Source organism: Centroberyx affinis, unplaced genomic scaffold (genome assembly GCF_046629955.1).
Source record: "Centroberyx affinis isolate AG114_WGS23_722 - 3 ecotype Tasmania unplaced genomic scaffold, CSIRO-AGI_Caff_v1 ptg002000l_1, whole genome shotgun sequence".
In the NCBI taxonomy this organism is placed as follows: domain Eukaryota; kingdom Metazoa; phylum Chordata; class Actinopteri; order Beryciformes; family Berycidae; genus Centroberyx; species Centroberyx affinis.
Window position 1 is genome coordinate 3,508 of NW_027280344.1, and position 22,277 is coordinate 25,784.

A 22,277-nucleotide genomic window follows, 5' to 3' on the forward strand; every position below is an offset into this window, starting at 1 on the left:
TAGGCAAGATTTAGGAAAAAATCCCATTCATTGACTATAAGTGCAAATAGCTGAATGCGTTAAAATAAGAGGTAGCCTACATTTAAAAGGGTGTAGCCTATAGGCTTAATAGCCAAAAGTGTCAGTTGTTTGGATCAATCTGAACTGTAACATTAGAAAGTGGGATGAGTTTCCGCCAAAATAATTTTAGCTGTGATAATCTTTGCTCGACACTGTAACAAACATGACAGCAAATGATGGTTTTAGGGGAAATAACTTCATTATCCAGTGCGCCAGTGTTCTGTCTCCATGCAGTGACAGACTGAATTTATATTAGACCTATTTGAATCATTTGATGTTCATCCGCCTCAGATGGTACAAATAAGATTATCTCAAGCCTCCAATCATCAGCTCCTCAATTTCTTCTTCTCCTTCAACAATGGAAAGTTTATTTCAGAAAGCGCCTCTGTAATTGCCTTTCACCTACGCAGGTATTCTCAATGAAGAAAAGCCCGTCAGGCGAGCATGACGGATCATATGACATTCATAATAATACAGCATTGTGTAGCAGGACCACCGGGGGAAAGGCCTGCACCGGGCCGCACCGGGCCGCAACGGGCCGCCTTTTGCGCATAATGATGCGCTTTGTGTGCACAGGTTGTTTTTTTTTCCTACCGCAAATAAAGCCGCGGGATAATGCTGCAATTTCCTCAACTATTGCATAACCTGCTGACATGAGGATGATTATTAAATTAGAGATGACAGGCCGCAGCGCCCACAGTAGTTTCACTGAAAAGCCCTGGCATAAATCCTGGCTCACAAGTCGCAGTGCGCAGGCGCGGCGTGCCGTTGCTAGACGCTCCGCTGCACACACAGCAGAGGCGAAGAAGCCAAAACACTGGAAACGACGCGAGGAGTAAAGTTTCTGTCAAGCCTTCACATGGAGCGAGCGCGTTAAGACATACCTGATGTCACCGCAGATGCTTTATTCAAATGATGAGTCATGCGCACGTGCCGCAGCGCTGCTTTTGGATTACAGCCGAAATGCAATGCTGAAGTTTTGATATTTTCTAATTTTCTTCCATCAGTGTTGTAGACTATTGTGAGCCGCGCGCGACTGATGCGCCACAGGAGGCTGCAGCAGCATCACCGGCTCGGTGTGATACTCCCTCCGGACAGAGATGTCTCACAGGTAAACATTGATTTGCACAGATCCGGTGTGTGTCCGCATGGAAATCAACACGAAGTTCCTCCTCAGCTGCTGAAATAAAAGCCTCACTGCATGTCTTCCAAAGGGTCTGAACTCTCTATATGTTTTTTCCTCTTGCAAATTATCAACATATTAACCTTTTCTTGTGAATATTTTCTGGAATATCTTGTTAGTTTAAAGGAGGAAGGGAACAAAATGTGAGCTTCTGTGTCTCAATAGTAATCCAAATCCAACAGAGAGAGAGAGAGAGAGAGAGAGGAAGTCCACATTGTGTTGCTGTTCCCATAACAACAGACAGGCATGGCTTTATAACCCGGCTTCATGGAAAAGCATTTAGATCCAGCAGAGAACACACACACACACATATATATAACAATATTCCTCATAGCTTCTCTACAGCTGCAGCTTTACTGTTGACTTTACTGCCTGAATTCACTCAGGAGTTGAATTCTGTCTGAATTTACAGAGTTTCATACAGCCAACTGTCTGTTTTTTGTTTTCTGTCTCTTTGCTCAGTGTGAGGCCCAGCTGGTCCTCAACTGTGTCAGTGTGAGGGTTGGAGTGAATTTGTGAATGAACTCATTGGAATTTGAAAAATAAAACCTACAGGAAACACATTTGGAACTGAGCTGGAATTTCAGGAAGTTTCATTTAGTTCAACGAAATGTTTTGTTTCTTCTCACCACATATCTGAGATTCCACATAGTGTTATATATGATCAATACTGAATATCATAACATGTTAAAGGTTCCTTTCAGCTGGTATTTGATGCAGAACATGTCATGGTAACCCATACATTATGACTGAATGTGTTTGATTTAGGCTATAATGTTTAGTGAGTCGAGACAAACTCTCTCAGAAGTGGAATTCCATGGGATTCAATTTAGTTTCCTGTCATTCCAATTCAATTCTCATTCTGTTTCCTTGCAGCTGGGAGACTTTCACTTTCACACTGACACTGCAGGAGCTCAACTGGAGTTTACCATGAGCTCTCAGTTCAGTACATGAATGGAGCCAACTGGTTTCAACAGGTTTTCTAAGACAAATTAAAGACAAATTACTGTACATTTATTGTACTTGGCCATTTAATTGATTGCGATTCTGATTTGGATATTCAGAATCAGAATCAGAATCAGAATCAGAATCAGAATACTTTATTGATCCCCGAGGGGAAATTGGGTTACATTGCAGCTGCTCACATTGTAGAAGTGAATATATACAAGCGTAGAGAAATTATAAGAAATTATAAGAAAAATAGAAATACGAAAGTAAGAAATATGTAAAATATGTGCATTATACTACAATATATAACAATGAGAATAAAAATAATAATAATAATATAGAAATAAGAGAAATAAGAATTCTGTACAATATGCATCATACTCCAATATATACATACACCAGTGTAAATAATTAAATAATTAATAAGTATTGCACAGTTGAATTATTGCAGTTGAATTATTGCACACAAAAAAAAAAAAAAAAAAAAAAAAAGTAAGGATCAACCACTATGGTTTTTTGAAGGCTGATACTGATATTTTGTGCTGATATTCAGTATCTTAAAAGGAAAACTCCATCCTAAAACTCTTTAACACTAAAAAAAACACCTATTTGTAATGTAGGCTACCTTACATTTCAGGGTCCCTTTTTTATTGTTTTTCTTCTTCCAGCAGCTACAATGGAGTTTGATATGAGAAAATGTTTCGGGACGTAAAACCTCAGCGGTAAACATCAGGTTTTGGTGTCAGTCCCTCAGAATCAAAGAGCGAGGGCTTCTTTCTAGAGCCGCCATTTTGCACCAAGAGACGTTCAACAATCATACAGGGAGAAATCCATCATAGAAGAGGAGAGAGACCAATTTCTCTACCCACAGGAGCAGGAGAGAGACCAGAATGCAATGCAGCAGAGAGACAGGCTGGGTTTTGGGTTAAAAAATCCTATACAATACATCACCAATAGCTGTTTTTAACAGTGTTAAGAGTTTTATGGTGGATTGTTTTCTTTAATCACTAACTAAACACCAGGGGTTTCATCTTGGTGACATTTCTGACAACATATTAACAGCTTGCAGAGTTTTTCAGCACATGCTACTGACACATATGGCTCACTGGCACCTGTTCATATTACCCAGCAGCCTTCATTTCCTGTCAGGTGCAGCCGTTGTGATTCGTCGACGTTGCGTTTCTTTTGGGTTTCGCCTCGCAGGATTCTTTGACTCGGGACTTTGTTGCCGGGCGCCAGTCGGGTATCTGGTTAAATCCCACTCACGCCCTCCTCCTTTTTTGTTGTAAATGTCGTCCCTCTCAGCCTCCTCACTGCTCCGCCCCCTTACTCCCCCCCCCATCCCCCCCAACCCCCCCTCCTTTGATTCAGCCCCCAGCCTCTGAACAAACTGCTCCAGGGAGGCGATGGAAATTCGCCTCGAGGGTTTCTGTATAAGAGACTCATCAGAATATGAAAGGAGAAGAGTTTACCGCTCCTGCATCAACTCCTGTTGAGTTTTCTGTGACTTCATGATAAGCTGAACAGGATGTTGCTGTTATCACGCAGGGGAAAACCTCCCAGCTCTAGTTTTAGTTTTGATTTTCAGTGTTTTTAATGGAATTGAAGGATTACCTGGGCCTCTAGACCAGTGATTCTTAACCTTTTTCATATCATGGACCCCTAATTTAGTCCACATTAGGGCCATGGACCCCCATTTGATTCGATTTTTTCTCTCTGACCCAAATCTGAGAATATTTTTTATTGTTAGATACAATTTTGTCCAGAATTCCATGACTATCTGTATTGTAGACAGATTGTAGTGAAGGAAAAGTATTGTTGCTCATAATGTTGACAATTTAAGAATTTAAGTTTACTCCATGTTTTTTCTCATTATTTTCTATTGGTTGTAATTATGGGCTGTCAGAGTCACATTTTCAAACGTCACCACTATTGCAAAGTTAATATACCCATCTACATCAAACTTCAGCAATATATTAAGACTTATTTTAGAGCTGCATTATATGAGTAAATTATTTTGGATTAAAATGTCAACTGGAACCTTCAGATTCCAAGGTCACAATGTGACTCCAGGATGAAATACATGTAGAGTAACATGGAAGCTCCACTTCCATTTCTGAGTTTGATCGTTTAGGAGAGAGAGAAGAGCAGGTCCTGTTTTTAACAGCATTTAAATAGAGAAAACACACAAACAATTGATAGTCTAGTTACGCATACACTACTGACTGTAGTGGAACTTACAAATCTCTACAGAAATACAACTATACAGGCAGCACATTTTTTGAGATATCATTTGTGATATCGTTTATTAAATGCAATTTGGGGGATGTACAGGGGTGGGGGGGTGGTGGTGTGGTGGGTTGGAAAAGGATGTGTGTGTATGTGTGCACAGGTGTCAATGTGCTCACACTGAAGAAGACTCCATCTTGTCCCCCTTGTTCTTCTTCTTTTTCTCCTTGCGTTTCGGAGTCAGGGCCTCAACGAGTCTACGCAGCAAGCTACGCTTCTTCTGCTTCTTCTTCTTCTTCTCCAAAAGCTCATTGATGTCCCTCTCCAGAACAGTAATCTTATCCAGCATGAAGCTTTTTCTCTTTGCCCACTCTTGCTCTTTCTCCTCCTGCGTCTGCTTGTTGTCAATTTTGGCCTTGAGGAGACCGGTTTTCTCCTCCTGCTGCTGAAGGAGGTGGCTCTCCTGGGCCTGGACTTGGGCCTGTTGCTGGGCCTGTTCCTTGGCCTGGACTTGGGCCTGTTCATGGGCATGGTCATGGACCTGGGCCTGGACCTGGACCTGTGCCTTTTCATGGGCCTGTTCCTGGGCCTGTTCATGGGCATAGACCTGGGCCTGGACCTGGACCTGTGCCTTTTCCTGTGCCTGTTCCTGGGCCTACGTCTGGGCTTGGGCCTGTTCCTGGTCCCTGGCCTTTTCATGGGCATGGACCTGGGCCTGGACCTGGACCTGTGCCTTTTCATGGGCCTGTTCCTGGGCCTGTTCATGGGCATAGACCTGGGCCTGGACCTGGACCTGTGCCTTTTCTTGGGCCTGTTCACGAGCGTGTTTCTGGGCCTGGACCTGTTCCTGGTACTGGGCCTTTTCCTGGGCCCGTTGATGGGCCTGTTCCTTGGCCTTTTCCTGGGCCTGTTCATGGGCATGGGCCTGGGCCTGGACCTGGATCTGTGCCTTTTTGTGGGCCTGTTCCTGGGCCTGTTTCTAGGCTTGGGCCTGGGCCTTTTCCTGAGCCTGTTCCTTGGCCTGGACTTGGGCCTTTATATTTATTATATAATTGATCAACACTACACTGGTTATCTATGGGAAAATAACCAGTATTCCACTCAAGTGTGCATGAATATGTTTATTATTATTATTAACTGGGTTTCAGTGGAGAGTTTTAGTGTCCCATGATGGTCTAAATGCTGTTTCAGAGGCTTTTCCACCCTGACAAGAAGAAAATTCTGGAGGAAAATACTGAATCCATGTAATTTTGGGGATTTGTTTTGCATGAAAATGGTCAAATTCAAAGAAATTTCAAATCGGTACAAAATATCAGCTGTCGGCTATCATGTCGGCCTTCAAAAACCCATATTGGGTCAAACCCTATCCATGACCCTTGACCTAATAAAACTCTTTCAATTGTATATCTGAAAGAAGGAACATGTTTGAGAGAATCAGAGCAATTTTATTCCCCATCTACTTATAGATGCACAGGAATTTCTTCATTCTTTGGCCATAGTGGGGAAAAAGTTTCAGAAGTCACCAGTCTCTGCTTCCTGAGTCATGTGACCGTCCAATCGATACCGAGCAGACTGTCTCTGCTTCGCCCTGCATGGGAAGCCAGCGTTTTTTTTTACGCCTCCCTGCTAATTGTCACCTGTAAAGCGCCGGGCGGTGCTGCCTCTGCAGGTGTGTTAGTCAGCTGGTGTGAAGACTGTTTGAAGGTTCGGAGAGTCCACCAGACCACCTGCCTGTTGCTGCATGACAAAGACACCGCTGACTGTCCTGCTTCAACCTATCAGCGTTTCTGTTTAACCTTTATTTATCCAAGCAGGGAAAGTTTGTATGTAAACAAAGGCAATAAACCGGAAAAGAGGAAATGGAGGTGCAACACAACAAGTCATGTGACATTTTAGACCAATAGCAGACGATCACACAGGGAGCTGGTGTGTGACCGTCTGCTGAACCTGCCGAAGTTCGTTTCTGCAGCAAATATATCATGGTCTCTACTCATTCACTTTCTCTATCTATGTTTTGGATTCAAACTGGCAATCTTGCGGTCACAAGCCTGCTTCTGGAAACTACAACAACAGCCCTTTAACACGCTTGTCTCTATGGCTCTGTAGGGTATGATAATATTAACAAAGTGAGATGTAAAAATGGAAGGAGTATGGAAAGTCAAGGAAAGCAATATTTACAAATATATGGTTAGGTGTGCTACATTATACCATGTTCATTGTTTGTTGTATGTTTGTCTGCATCTTTTCTCTTTGTCATGATGCTGTTTTCTTGGTCAGGTCCCTTTGGAAAGAGAGATTCTTGCTCTCATTGGTCCTACCTGGATAAATAAAGGTTGAGCAGCACAACTAAACTAAACTGAAATGGAATGAAATCTTAATCTTAATCTTAATCATCTTCACCTCTGCTAACCTCTGCTGGGTTTTTTTTCACTTGTCTGTCTGTTCAATGTCTGTTCAAAAAATCTTGAAACGTTTTGAATGGATGCAAATTTGGTGGACAGATCACTCTTGGCCCAAAGATCAGTTGATTCGATTTTGGTGATGATCTGGACCTGGGATTTCTGCCAAAACTATTATGCTGCGTTCATGTGCTGATGGGAAAGTTTGACTTCCGAGACTTCCAAGTCAGCTGCTAACAGCGTTGCTTTCACATGCTATTTTGCTAGAAAATCAAACCCTGAATACATAAACCGTTACAGAGGCTGCAGCTTTGCAAGGCGGAGAATTATTCAGCGTTGGTGAAGGTTTGCGCCCCATGATTTCTAGTCTTATCTGACCCCTCTCCTCCTCAGCTCCTATGCCAGGATGTGGGCAGCGGCTCACGGCGCTCTGCAGGACCTTCTGCTGGACGAGTTCCCCCCCGAGGCTCCCCGCCCGCAGAGGGACCGCCTGCAGGTCTTCCAGGGCCTGGCCGCCTTCTACCTCAAGTACCTGCAGATCTTCCGCAGCCTGGAGGCCGTGTACGACCAGCTGGTCCACCCGCAGAAGAGGCGCGCGGTGCGGCACGTGCTGGACGGGGTGATGGGCCGGCTGCTGGAGCTCAGGAACCAGATGGTGGAGCTGGAGTTCTCCGAGTTTCACTACTTTGACGACGTGCTGCTGGACCTCAAGATGACGCCTGTGAGTATACAGTTATAATTACACAGTGTATGATAATAACTATAAAGCACTTTCTATTAGAATGTCCAAAATACACGAAAAATATGCTTCCCAAAATTTGAAAGTGCATTTCTTAATTTCCCTATTCCCTCCCAAACCCACTCAAACTCCCAGTGGTTCTTTGGGAGGAGAAAACAATGAGACTTGCTTCACTGTGTTATAATCTCAGGGAATGATAATTAGTGAAATTGTCTTGGACGCATTGTATATGAGTATTGTCCATTTTTAAAATAGAGTTCTTATAATTAGGAATTCTATATTTTTATTTTTATTTTGTATTCATATATTGCCTATAATTTTATCTATATTGTACCTTACTACATTAATATGCTTTGGCAATAATTGATTCCTGTCAATAAAGCTTTTTCTGAATCTGAATCTAAAGTTTTTGAACACCTGAATGTTCCAAAGACAGGTGTGAAGGAGCGGACTCAAATTCGGCACTCTTGGCCTGAAATCGAGCAGAAAACACTCCAACGCCAGGGGAAACATAGTTTAGAGTTAGAAGGGAAAAACTTCCAGCACTCTGTCCACTTCACTTGCAAAACAATTAAATTAATTTTATTAGGAGCAACGTTGCGGTACAAAGACTTTCCTCAGGTTTCAATAGTGTATGATGTTGCAGTTGAGTTCTGTAAATTCCAAACAAAAAACCTTCACTTTTACTTATATTACTAGTACTAGTATTTTTGAGCATGGTAAAAGATGAGTATAGTTGCTGTGTAATCATCATATTAATGTAAATTCTGCTTCTATTCAGTTGTTAACTGTGAGCATGAATACTAATAAACTCAAACTCAAACTCAAACTCAAACTCATCTAGTTCTCTGAAGTCTGCGTCTTGTGCAGTCTTTGTGAGAGATGGATAACACTTCAATCAATCCACTCAGTTCAAAATGTAAACTGAAACTGTTTCCAGTGTTTGAAATTAGAAGAGGATCCATTGCATTTGACTGAAACTGTGCTGACTCCAACTCTGGAAAGAGGGAAGTTATGATTTTGTGTGTTTCTCATTGCAGGAGGACCTTGAGATTCCCATCCCACGGTATTTTGTGAGAGAGAAGATGCAAGTGCTGAAAGACAGAGAGAGGATGCTCGCTCACATCCTGGCTAAAGGCGGACTCATTGAGCAAGAGCCGGTTAGAGAGATTACACTTTAACATGCTCCCTTTTATTATTACCAAATAAAATAATTGTATGCTAGTTTCTCTAGTCCACAAACTCAGTAGTTTGTCCAGATTCTTGCAGGGAGATATACTGGCAATTTTATAGTACGTTTTGCTTCATAGTACATCCACAGCACACTGCACATCCACTCCACACCTCATTTTTCTGTTATTATATTATAATTACAGTCAAATGCATTTTAACTGTTCATTTAGCAGCTTTCCGCTTTTAGTTGTTTTGTCAGTAATTAGGTTTTCAGCACATTTCCAGTATCTAATATATATTCTAGTATCAGTGTTGATGAACATGCATTAGTCTGATAATTGCAGGAGGACACTGCTATGCAAGAAGCAATTTTAGTTTTTGTTTTTTTTACATCCATATACACTATCATTGTCAAATTAATTGTGTTAGTTTGGTATAATGACTGTAAACAAATGAGAGCATGGTCAAGGTGATTGGCAGCCTCTATTTAACACCTTTAAAGAGAAGATTTATTGGATATTAGTCCAAAAGTTAGATAGCTCTAGTTTGTTCTACTTGTTCACACTAATTTCTTATTCCAATTAAACATGATTAAACTCTTACATACAGTTTTAAATAGTTAATTCAAGTTCTTGCCATGAGAAAAGAATTGCCCCAAGGTTACATGTATTTCAGTATATATACTGTATGTAATGAGCATTTTCTCCGTCCTCAGGCGCTGTCCGTCCAGACGATGTGTGTGGAGGAGGCGGTGCGGGTCCTGCAGGTGTGTGAGCGGGCGCGGCAGGGACGCCTCAGGGCCCAGTTCATGAAGGAGATCCGGCAGGCGGAGCGGGACGGCCTGGGCAAGAGCCGGACCCCCAGCACCCTGAGCCCCGACCGGGCCGCCACCCGCATCCAGAAGGTACCGAGTCCGTGATGGATTATAATTGAATTTAGCTTGTGTCAGATCAGAACCAATATGGAGTGCAGTGGGAGCCTTATGGTTAAAGAGACGAGATTGTGAGTTTAAGGTTACGAGTTCAAATTCTCCACAGAGTGACACAGCGCTGAGCCACTTAATAGCAACACATTATATTGAAAAATCCCAAATCCAACAAATCCGCAAACCCAGTCACAAAAATAGGTCTGGAAAAGTATTTTGAAATGGGAAAATGTGCAGGAATGTATGAGTAAGACCTTCAAGAATTCAACATTTAAGTATTATCATCCAAGTTTAGATGATTCACCCGATTCCTAACTCCTAATGAATAGACTCATGTTGCGGTTTGACAGATATGGGTTTTTAAAGGTCGGTACAGATGCTAACATTTTCAGACTGAAGTTGCTGTTAGCTGATATTTTTTTGCCAAGTTTGATCATTTTCCTGCCAAAAATTGCAACAAGTCATTGTTTTCCCCAGAATTGCATTCTTGTCAGGGTGGAAGCATTTAGACCATCATGGGACGCTAAATCTCTCCACTGAAATCCAGAAAAAAAAATACAATTTCACTGCAGGTTTTCCAGCCTGTTTTTCTGTAGCTGTGGTCAGAAAGGAGCCTCCTTCTGATATGTGTCTCTGTTTTCTGCACTGTATTATGGAAAATCCCAATAAAACTAAAAAAAAAGAAAGGAGCCTCCATCATGTCAAAAGTGGACGATATGACTGGCTGGACAACATGGCCGATATCTGCCTGACGTATCGGTCTAGTTCATACCGTTTTACCCACACCATCAGGATCTGACCTCCTGACTGTGAACCTACAAACTGGTTCACAGGTCGCTGCCACCATGAACCAGCTTATCGCCAGCCGCCGCCGCTCGCACCCACCTTTCTCCAGCGATAACAACCCGTCATACGATCCAAAAAAACCCAATCCATAAAACCCATCGACCAATCATCTTTCCTCGCTGACAGCCGCGCGGCGTCGGCCTCTGCTCGTCCGAGGCCCGACCCGCCCGGGTAGAGGAGAAAGTGAGTCGGGATTTCAGGTGTCGGGTTTTCGTGACCTCGCTAATCTGGTAATGCGATCGCTGGCACTTTGATGCGCGTACGGGGGGGGGGGGGGGGGGGGGGGGATGAATGAGTTGTGGTTATGGACCGCATCCCTGTTGCATCTCTGTGTACCGACCTCAGGCGAGCAGAGATGGCACCGAGATAGCGCCGCCGACTCGAACATCGCGTGCTTTTTTTCTCAGGGCTTAAACTGGTGTCTGGACACGCAGCAGAGAGCAGCCTTGGATTCGGTCCAGATATACACAGCTTGAAGACAAATGTTGCTCCGTTATCTGGCTGTGTAATTCATCGATGGGCTTTTTCGGTGTTTAGGTGGACTCTCCCAGCTTCTGCATCCATGATAAAACCATGAATCCTGAACTTTTAGGGCTACTTTAATGGTTAGACAGTGATTTTGCTGGTTCAGTCTCAAATGGACCAGTTATTAGTGTCAGACAAACTGCCGTACATGCACTTTACTTCAATGCAATGCTGCCTGAAAAAGAAATCTAGCAATGAACTGTACAACTTTAATAGATTCATATGAAAATGTGTCGCTTGAGAAAAAAATACAGGGAAAAACACACAAGCATGGTACATATTTGTCCCATGTTTCTAGATTCCCTTCCAAACAATATATCTTTTTGATTTTTTCGGCAAACCAAATCATCTATTCTGTATTTTTGTTAGTCTGCCATGTTGTTTTCCATGCTAACTTTCACATATCTGTCTGTCTCTGCTCAACAGACTATAAAATAGTAAGAATTCATAACTTTCTATCACTAATTGTCCTAAATGGAGACTGCTTGCATCACTAGTGAGTTCGCTGCACCTTGCTAGTACAGTTGATTTATAAGGCCAGTGATGTAATGGCAATTAAAAAGGAGGATGACTTATGACCTCCAGTCGGTAAACATCGTAAGGCTAACAAGTACCAATAGAAACAAAAATCAATTATATGTTCAGAAAAGCACTGATTTATGCTTTTTTTTCCTTAATAAACCTTCTTTATAGAAGTTGCATCAGTTTGATACTACTTACTATGATGAATACTTATGTACTTACGTACTTGTGAAACTATGATGAATACTTTATACTTTATTTATGTCTTGAAGATTTATATCAGTCTAAAAAAAGAGGGTAAACTGGGTTTAGGTGGGTGGACAACAAAGACAGACAATAAAAGACAATGAATTAAAGACAATCAATAAAGGTCAAATGAACAATCTATATTAACGTCTCTCTTTTCCTCACACTCTCTCTCTCTCTCTCTCTCTCTCTCTCTCTCTCTGTCATACACACACACACTGTTGTGTTGTAGGTGTGGCGAGGCTACAGCCAGAGGAAGAAGACCAATAGAGAGCGTATTGAGGAAATGATATTCCTGGGCATGGTAAGGTAGTCTCATTCACTATGCTAGTGTGTGTGTGTGTGAGTGTGTGTGTGTGTGTGTGTGTGAGTGTGCAGCGTTGAAATAAAAGGTGAGTATACTGTAATCACAATGATGCGAACAACATAAAATAAAAACATAAGAATAATGTTGCATTTCTCAAATTTCCTCAAAGTGAATTCATTCTGATAGTACTTACTATAATGTATACAATGAGTTGTTTACATACATTTACATACATACATTACTTACAAAGGTAGTTACATAAAATTTTATAAATAAATAAGATAGATAAAAAGTGAGTTTAGATTGTGTAAGATAGTATTTTTTTTATTCTTCCTGACTCATAAATACATAATAGCAGGTTCATACAGCCAGAGCCAAATTCAGGTAGGAGACAATATTTGTTTCCCTGTTATCAGTGTCATGGTGACACTTCCTCAACACAGATTCATTTCCCAAGTGTGTGTATGTGTGTGTGTCTGTGTGTGTGTGTGTGTGTGTGTGTGTGTGTGTGTGTGTGTGTGTGTGTGTGATAAACACATAATACACCCTCATTTTGCCCTGCCATTGGCTGCATATGAATAATGCAATGAATGTAACCAAACCGAGAAAAAACGCCAACCTTAAAACTCATCTCTTACGAAACAAACAGTACATGCATTCCACTGGAAGTGAGTGTGAGGGGTTTGTGGTGAAGGAGGGATTTTGTTTTTTCCACTTACACCCAAACTCCCCCAGGAGCCTCATTTAGATATTCTTACATTTTTTTCTAAGAATCCAAAGCAGGGTCATGTCAAAGAATGCGATTATATAAAACAATTAAAATGAAATACAGAGCATTTATACCTTGGATTTTCTGAGAAATTGGTTCAAGCTTCATAGAAAATTGTTGTTACCAAATCTGCCGAGGGCCTGTCTAAACAGACACAACTATCATGTAATTTAACGTAGTAAGCAGCATAGTAAGAAGAACCTTTTTTTATAAAGAGAGCACAAACCTCCGCCAACGCAGAACAATTCTCTGACTTGCTGTTACACCCAAACACAACATTCCTATCACTTCAATTTTAAGTTAAATTTATGTCTTGACCGTGTAACCATGTCTCTAAGATTTGGAATCAAGTCTCTATCTCTGTTAGTTTAATAGTTTAATGGTTACAAATCAATAATCATCTAATGGTGGAAATGGTGGAAATCCCAGATCTGGATCACCACCAAAATCTAATCATTTGTTCCTTGGCCCAAAGCCGATCTGTCCACCAAACTTCTTGGAAATCCGTCCATATGTTTTTGAGAAATCCTGCTGATGGACAGACAAACAAACCAACCTAACAGCAGCAGTACAAATGCCTCTGGTTCCTCTGGTCCTCTGATTCCTCGGATTCCTCTGGTTCCTCTGGTTTCTCTGGTTTCTCTGATTCCTCTGGTTACTCTGGTTCCTCTGGTCCCTCTGGTTCCTCTGATTCCTCTGGTCCTCTGCTTCATCTGGTTCCTCTGATTCCTCTGGTCCTCTGCTTCATCTGGTTCCTCTGATTCCTCTGATCCCTCTGGTTCCTCTGGTCCTCTGGTTCCTCTGGTTCCTCTGGTTCCTCTGGTTCCTCTGATTCCTCTGGTTCCTCTGGTCCTCTGTTTCACCTGGTTCCTCTGATTCCTCTGGTCCCTCTGGTTCCTCTGGTCCTCTGGTTCCTCTGGTTTCTCTGGTCCCTCTGATTTGTGTGGTTCCTCTGGTTCCTTTGGTTCCTCTTGTTCCTCTGGTTCCTCTGGTCCTCTGGTTCCTCTGGTTCCTCTGGTCCTCTGGTTCATCTGGTCCTCTGGTTCATCTGGTCCTCTGGTTCCTCTGGTCCTCTGGTTTCTTCCTTTGATCCCACTGGTTCCTCTGATCCCTCTGGTTCCTCTGATTCCTCTGGTTCCTCTGGTTCCTCTGGTTCCTCTGGTTCATCTGGTCCTCTGGTTCCTCTGGTCCTCTGGTTCCTTTGGTTCCTTTGGTTCCTCTGGTTCCTCTGGCCCTCTGGTTTCTCTGATTTGTGTGGTTCCTCTGATTCCTCTGGTTCATCTGGTCCCCTGGTTCATCTGGCCCTCTGGTTCCTCTGGTTCATCTGGTCATCTGGTTCCTCTAGTCCTCTGGTTCCTTTGGTTCCTCTGGTCCTCTGGTTTCTTCCTCTGATCCCACTGGTTCCTCTAGTTCATCTGATTCCTCTGGTCCCTCTGATTCATTCCTCTTGTTCCTCTGATTCTTCTGGTTTCTTCCTCTGATTCTTCTGCTTCCTCTGATTCCTCTGGTTCTTCTAATTCCTCTGGTTCCTCTGGTTCCCCAGTTACCGGCGGAGCCGTCCGGCCCCAGCGCGGCCCAGCTCCGGGCCCGGCAGGTGGAAACGGGTCGGCGGCTGGTCCAGGAGCAGAACGAGGCGGAGTACCAGAGGGCGCTGCTCAACATCAAGCAGTCAGTCCGGGCGGTGGAGGGTCCGGACATGAGGGAGACGCTGCAGGAACAGATCCGACAGTGGTTCATCGAATGCAGGTGAGGCCGCAGAACCGAGGCCCCTAATTGGCTCTGGGGTCTGCACAGTGTATCTTGTCTGGATATCTCGTTGCCTCAGGAAGCGAGCTAATTGATTGGTCATGTCGTTTGGCCTGGCCTCTGTTTTCCCATGAGTATGTCAGTCCAGATAAGAGGCACTGCTGTTTGAAATTTTGGGAAATAAGCGTGATGTCTAAAAGGAGAATATTAGTGGTATTTAGAGTTTCAATGTGTTTACTATTGTCTAGGTCTAGTTTACATTTCCCCCAATCATTTTGCAATGCATGTCATATGTAAGTAGATTTTTAAATATTTACTTGTTTTTTGATGTTTTCAAACTCAGTGTTGGAGGTAAAGCGTTGTAAAGTAATGTGTTACTGTAATCACATTACTTTTTCCAGTAATGGAGTAAAGTAAGGCATTACTGTTCTAGTTTCAGTAATCACATTACATTACACATTACACATAACATTATAATCGTTTTAGGGTGTAAATCAAGTGTAGTGTAACTAATTACTTTTCTTGGGGAGTAAACTAATTTATTACTTTTAAGAAAAAACAATGTTTATTTTTTTCCAATAACAAACTTCATGTCCTTTATCAATGAATTCTCTTTTTTTTTTATTCAGCCCATTGATGGTTTCAGAACATTCATGGCCGATGTTCAATCACAAACAGGCTGGGTTTCTCTGCTTTGTTTCTTTATTTTGGTTTTTTAAATTGGTCCAATTACACGTAGCAGTAAAACAGTCTTAAATAGTCTTAAATGTGGCTTTCTGAAACCTCTAGAAACCCTGAAGAGAGAAAGTCACAGTTCTCTGTGGGAGGGCCAGTCTGTGCAGCGGTCAGTTCAGGAAACCGCTGCAGCAGAAGTGGCCTTTTAGCAGCATTCCTGACTGATTTATGGCTGGCTAGCGGAGGGTGCTGCCCAGTAGAGAATGAGGGGTGTGTGTGCGTGTGTGTGTGTGTGTGAGTGTGTGTGTGTGTGTGGTGGGGAGGGTGTCACAGCGGTCGCAGGCAGGCCAAGAAAATAACCTTTTTGTCTACAGGCTGCAGTAGGCTAGCTGGTAAATCCCCAAACTGCCCTTTCACTTTCACTGCAGCCAAATATTTCTTTTATAATAACATACAACCTCCAACTGATAGTTGGTTACTCTTCAATAGTTTTGTAATGATTAGGTTTAGATAGATATATTGGTTTGCCAGGCATCCTGACCGCAGCTACAGGAAAACAGTCTGGAAAACCTGCAGTGACATTTGATTCGTTTCATTTAATTGTTTTATGATGTATTTTGTAAATGAATTCATCATTTAAAGGCAGTAATGTCTCCCAGAGTTTCTCTACCATTGAATGTGAGTCTCCCTGCCTTAAAGAATTTCATCAGTCTTGGTTTCAGTGGAGAGTTTTATCGTCCCATGATGTCTAAATGTTATTTCAGGGCTTTCCCACCCTGACAAGAAGAAAATTCTTGCAGAAACAGTGAAAAGTTGTTTTTTTGCAAATAAAATGGTCAAATTCAAAGATATTGAATAATGGCACAAATATCAGTTATCAGCAACTTCAGTCTAAAATCAACAGTATCATTATCGCCCTTCAAAAACCCATAGTGGTCGATCCCTAGTCATGTTACTAACTTTAATATCTAAAATTCAATACCAAGAATAATCATCAGTGTGTCTCCACATTGACCTGAACAGCTTTGTAGAAACTTTGATGTCGGTTGAGTGTCTTTGTCGTCTCGCTAAGCAAAATCGTTCCATATTTTGGCTCCTGGCACCAGTCTAAGTGAACTGGGATCCAGTTCAAGACGTGTTGAACTGTTTGAAACTGTTGAATGTTTTCTGCTATTTGTCTCCGAGCCTCAATCTATTACAATCCTTCCTCTTCTTCTTCTTCTAACTATTCCAATCTGCACGTTTATGTTCTCAGGATGTATCAGAATTATAAGTTGGAGAGCACATTTCATGAAAGTATTGAATGTTTGTAAAATTGAATATTGAAATCAGGCTTTTGTAACAGCAGTAAGTGGCTGGTAGAGCAGACTGACTTACCAGCCACAGCACAAATCCAGCAGCATGTGACTGATGGCCGGCGGGTCTGTCCCTCCCGGGTCGTAAGTCATGCAGACCGGGCGCCTGGGGAGAGGCGGGTCACCCATGGGGAGACAACAATGGCCCCCGGCCCCCATGTCCAGCCCCCCTCCCAGTGTGTCGGCCCTGCCCTCCCCTCTGACCCCCCTGATGAGGCTATAAGCACCGTGACGGACAAGAGGTCGCGGCCCGGAGGGGTTTTTAATCGCTCTGACGGAGCTTCCATCGTCCCGACGAGAATCCAAGTGTTCCGGACCGGAGGGGGGGAATCCACAGATTAGGAGAGGGTTCAGACTCTTACGGGGTTTGGCCTGAAGACGATAATGAGAGAGAGTGGGGGGGGGGTTGTTTCTCAGCAGCAAGATAAACACTTGTGGGTAGCCGCTAATTAGCAGACGTATCAGAGCTGCAGCGTTTTCTTAACTAATTATGAAGTCTTTCTACACCACCAGTCCACAGTCTGGACCCACCTGACTGAATGTTCTCTGTTCTTCATTCTCTTAAAGCCATTTTGATCTAAAGGCTTCTGCTTAAACGCTTGAAATGTGTTTCTTAGACAAATATAAATAGTGAAGTTGATCCTATGTATGAATTTCTTTCCAAAGCCTTTGCCTTTCTATCAAGGCAAAGGGCAGCTACTTTAAAGAATCTAAAATATAAGATAGCTTGGACTTTTTTGGCACTGAATATTTCCATTTGTGTTATTTCAGAGTTTTGATGTCTTTACTGTTATTCTAAACTGTGCAAAAGAGTAAAAATAAAGAAAAATGTGGTGTGTCCAAACTTTTGACTGGTAGTGTATATGTGGCTTGTATTTGAATGCTCAGCTCAGAATTAAATATATAATGTAGAAGTAAATCTTGTATCTTTCACCTGAGATAACTGTGATATTTTTTCACTTACTGTTAGAATGGAGGAGACACAACAATGGGAAGAAAACCCTAACCCTAACAGCCAACTTGTTTCTCATTTAGTGAGACGCCAATTCAGTTAAAACTCAAAGGCACATACCGTAACCCAAATGTGTTCGAATTATGTTTTGCCTATTTTAGACATCCGAAAAATGGAGAAAAGGAACAAACAGTACTGCCATTTCATGAGAACCACATAGTGTGGCAGTTAGAATATATACCAAACTCTGTGCAACCATTTTGGTATAAACATTATTTTCTGAAGCTCAGCATTTGATGCCTGTGTAGAGAATCTGTCTGTAAAGGGATTTTGTCAACCAATAACTTCAGTTCCTCTCTAGCCTTTAAAAAGCACCATAACTGTTTAGAATCATTTTGTAAGAGATAGTGTTGCCTTTTTCTAATGGTGGCTATCTCATACTATTCCCATGTGTGCTGTTTTTTTGAGAATAATCTGACTGTATGAGGACAAGACACGTTTTGTCTCCAGGGACGCCACCGGGAAGTTCCCGGACTTTCCAGACGCGGAGGACGGAGGATCAGCTTCCATATTTGCTGAGAAGACACCTGAGCAGGTGCGTTATCTACCTTTATATCATATACTGTACTGTATGGCTGTCACACTGTCAGCTGTCACATTGTTAGCTGTAGACTCTGCCCCGTCTTGTTCTGTTTAAACTGTGTTTTTTGTCTTGTGTCTAGTATATAGATCCAGTTGTTTCCGGTTAATTGCCTGTCTGGGATAAATAAAGTTCTATTTAATTTAATTTAAGCAAAGTGAAATTTTTAATGCTTCAATCTTATGGCAGGTGGCAGCCGAGCTCGCCGCAAAGGAAGAGGAGAAGGAGAAGAAGAGGAAAAGCAAAGGGAAGAAGGAGAAGAAAGGCGGGAAGGACAAGAAAAAAGACAAAAAGGGGAGAAGCAAAGGAAAGAAGGGGAAGGAGGAGCCGGAGGTAAAGTCAGGAAGTCAGAATCCAGTGTGCTTTCAAAGAGAGAGACAAAGAAAGACAGAGAGAAGAGCGCCACCTACAGAAACTCAAACCCAAAAATCCAAGCTCCGCCCCCACACTGTTTGATTGACAGGTGATCTCTGGGAAGTGCAGTGCAGAAACACCACAGCAATGAGGCTGAGAGACAAAGATGGAGACTAAATAATAAAAAAAAAAACCCACAGATTTCATAGTTTACCACTTTAACTGTTGGTCATAAAAATATCTTCTTGCAACATTTAATTTTCCAGCTGATTCTCATCCATCTTGCCTTGACCTGTCACCCATGGGTGAACGCACGATGCTGGCTCACTTCAGAATGAATGTGGCTTTTCTTTGGCCTCTCTCTCTCTCTCTCTTTAAAATCACTGATTACTCTCATGGATCATTTCAAGACAAACCAAACCTGCGTTGGCCGAAACTCAAAGTCAACCTAATAAAATTAAAATGCGGGTTTTGAGCTCATAACCCGTTTCCCACCTGGTCGTGGTTCTGAAAGGAGAATTCAATTTCTCAATAATTCCCCCAAAACCCTTCCCACTGTCCAGTGTGTCACTAAGTGAAGCTCTAAGTCAATTAGCAGGCAGGTTTGGCCGTGACTTTGATTCCTTTAGGATGACGGAGAACTTTATTATTCAGCCGCAGCCTCTGAAGACACTGCTGTCCGGGAAAATGGCTCTGAGTCTTCAAATCTTTTCCTCCAGGCCAAAGACTCAGCTCCACTTTCCTCTTCACACTCCCAGTGGAGCAACATGCCTCGTTGCATTCCGCGTAAAGCCAGAAAACCCCGCTTTTTTCTTGCATAGCAATTTTATGGCACGACTCAAATTCTTTATGTCCACTACTCCATCAGGCCCTGCGTCCCTCCCTCTGCAGCCCCCGAGCATTGAAACAATAAACCCAGAGAAGGCTTCTCCAGGTCAGGGCCAGTTCAGGAGAAGATGGATCTACTGTATTCCTTAATTTGGGGTTTAGTGACAGATGATGAATAAGCAACGGGCCGACCCCGTTTGACCCCGTAATGGAAACGATGGTGAGTTCCGGTCCATTGCCGTTATATTTGGCTTACCTGCCGCTGCGGTTAGGCGTGACGACACGGGGAATAAAGTAGGTATTAGGAACATGAAAAAATGGCGGATCCTGATCCAAAAGCGTTGCAAAAATCACAGCGGATTGCTTTTGACAGGAATTTACGAGCCTTGGACAAGCGTGTTACCCCACTCCTGCTTAACGCTGCTTTTCTATGCATATCTATAGACCAGAATCACCACGGATTGCCAATGAATACATTCTATATTACGTTTAGTCACAGTGGAAACCCATTAAATGCACAAAAGCGCACATGCTGGCCGACGTGTGACGTCTCCATTAAGCCTCGGAGGTGTTTTCTCAGCCGGGTCCGAGCAGCTGAAATGTGGATTGTGCCCGGGCCGCGCCCCGCGCTGTGAGCACCGTCCGTCACCCGCCATTAAAGCGTATTAAGAAGCACTTAAGATCCCATCAGGTGGAAATGGGACGTGGGCTCCGCTGGGGACGATTAAACGGCGATGGAGGAAAGTGTTGAGAAAGAAAATGGGGGGATATGGAACAGGCCATGTCAAGGTTTATTGATGGGTTTTGAAAAGAGGCCGTGTCAGGCACATGTGAGGGGACACACACACACACACACACACACACACACACACACACACACCTTAACACTAGAAATACCAAGCAGCAGTCCATTTTAGAATTCAAATATCTCAGCTTTTTCATGCTGTGTCCGTTCATCACATTTTCCAGACCCCATTTCTGTACAAACCAATGTTGTTGGATTTTTAAAAATCACATCATAAAATAGTAGTTATAATTATTTTTACCACCTTCAATTCACTGCTTATTTGTCTGCTCTTAGACTCCCAAAATCCACTGCTGTTTGTCATGTTAACTGCTTACAAACCTAATCTAAACTGGAGGAAGTCAGAGAGCGAAAACCTCCGCCAACGCTGAACGTTTTTCCAACTTGCTGTAACACCCAAACTCATCATTCCTACCACTTAAATTTGAACTTAAATAGATTTCTTGACCCTGCAAACATTCGCTTAGGATTTGGAATCAAGTCTCTATCTCTGTTAGTTTCATAGCTATGACTAAAAACCGATTATCGTCCAATAATAGAAATCCCAGATATGGATCACCACCAGAATCTAATCAATGGTTTCTTGGCCGAAGTCGAATCTGTCCTCCAAATTTCATGGAAATCTGTTTTGGAGTTGTCCTGCTGTGTGTGCATGCACCTGTTTGTGTATTTACATATGCAACCATGCATGTTATTTGCTGTATATTGATATTACTGCGGTTACAGGCTCAATTTGTCGCAGTAAATGCAGTATGGCTCCCCTGTCGAAACACTGCCACCCAACTACTGCCTTTGTTTACGTAGTGATTTATTGGATTTTGGAGTGTTTTAATAGAGAAATTTGAAGTGATTTCTTATTTTTTCACTCTGAAATTCACAGTCTGAGCTTTTGATAAAAGGACTGACAGTATATGACGAGTAAACATAAGTATTTTATGTATTTGGACTCCAGGAAGACTAGCACTCTTTGAGACGTCAGCTAATAGGAATCTTAATAAAGTGTAAAAAATGTGAAAGAATTTGAAGCCGGAAATTCTTTTGTTCTCATGGGAGTAGGACAGGCTTGTATTTTGAGTTAGGATGGGTTAAGAAAGTTCCAAAAAGCAAAATGACAAATTAAACTCTTCAAGAACACATGTGTATGTACCCAAACATTTCGATGGTCACATAAATCCTGCATTGTTTCTTAAAGACAAACATGCGGCTCCATCTCGGTCTCAGCAGGCCGCTCCAGTCTCCTGCTGCGTTCTCACGTCACCGTAATGAGCTTCAGGATCTGAACTGATGTCAAAGCACAGCGGAGAGCAGGTTCATTACCCAGAAGGCTTTGAACTCTGTCCACGCTCAGCACTGATATATAGCCTAAATTAGCCAAAGCTGGACCTGATCCCATTGAAGTTAAATGAAACAAGAAGGTACTTAAAGGTGCTGCATGTGGCGTTTCTAAACATCAATATATCATGTTGAATTAAGTGTGATACCTCGATATAATTACCGTAAACAAATGAGTCCATGTTGGAACTGATTGGTCTCCTCTATCTCATTCCAGTAGTGTTGTTAGTTCTAGTGTTTCTCCACAGTAAGACTACATTTCCCATAAGCCCCGTTGTTTACAAACTAGACACACAGGGATGGGTTGAAAATGACACAGCCTTTTTCATTTCATTTATTTATATAGCACCTATTTAGACACGGTTACAAATGCTTCACAAAGATGTGATAAGAATAAAACGTTCCTTACAGAATGCAGATATTAAGAAAAAACAGAAGCAATAGTGGACAACAATAAACAACAATAAAATGTGTATAAAAGAAACAATAGAATAAAAAGGCAAAGAATTCAACCCATAAAATCAATAAAAGCCTAAAAAGGTGTTTTTTAAGAGGGATTTAAAAGAGGATAAAGGGCTTTTTCAGATTGTAGCTTTTTTCCAGATAAATATACTGTAGGTGAAATGCTCTGTATCTAAGCATGAAATACGCAGACAGAAACTATTTCGCAAACTATTTTCAAATAATTTATTTGTATGTGTGAGAATGCACTGTGCTAT

General features: G+C 42.2%; 1 protein-coding gene across 1 annotated transcript in view; it reads left to right on the top strand.

Moving 5' to 3' along the window:
• Positions 1–1,160: 1,160 nt before the first annotated feature.
• Positions 1,161–22,277, top strand: part of iqca1 (IQ motif containing with AAA domain 1) — a 70,926-nt gene continuing 49,809 nt past the window's right edge. Inside the window, exons 1-9 of the mRNA XM_071530934.1 lie at positions 1,161–1,171; positions 7,213–7,540; positions 8,599–8,718; positions 9,447–9,635; positions 12,028–12,099; positions 14,415–14,617; positions 18,110–18,194; positions 18,429–18,572; positions 21,317–21,319. Of these exons, the coding sequence (XP_071387035.1) occupies positions 1,161–1,171; positions 7,213–7,540; positions 8,599–8,718; positions 9,447–9,635; positions 12,028–12,099; positions 14,415–14,617; positions 18,110–18,194; positions 18,429–18,572; positions 21,317–21,319 (1,155 nt within the window). The remainder of the gene's footprint in view (positions 1,172–7,212; positions 7,541–8,598; positions 8,719–9,446; positions 9,636–12,027; positions 12,100–14,414; positions 14,618–18,109; positions 18,195–18,428; positions 18,573–21,316; positions 21,320–22,277) is intronic.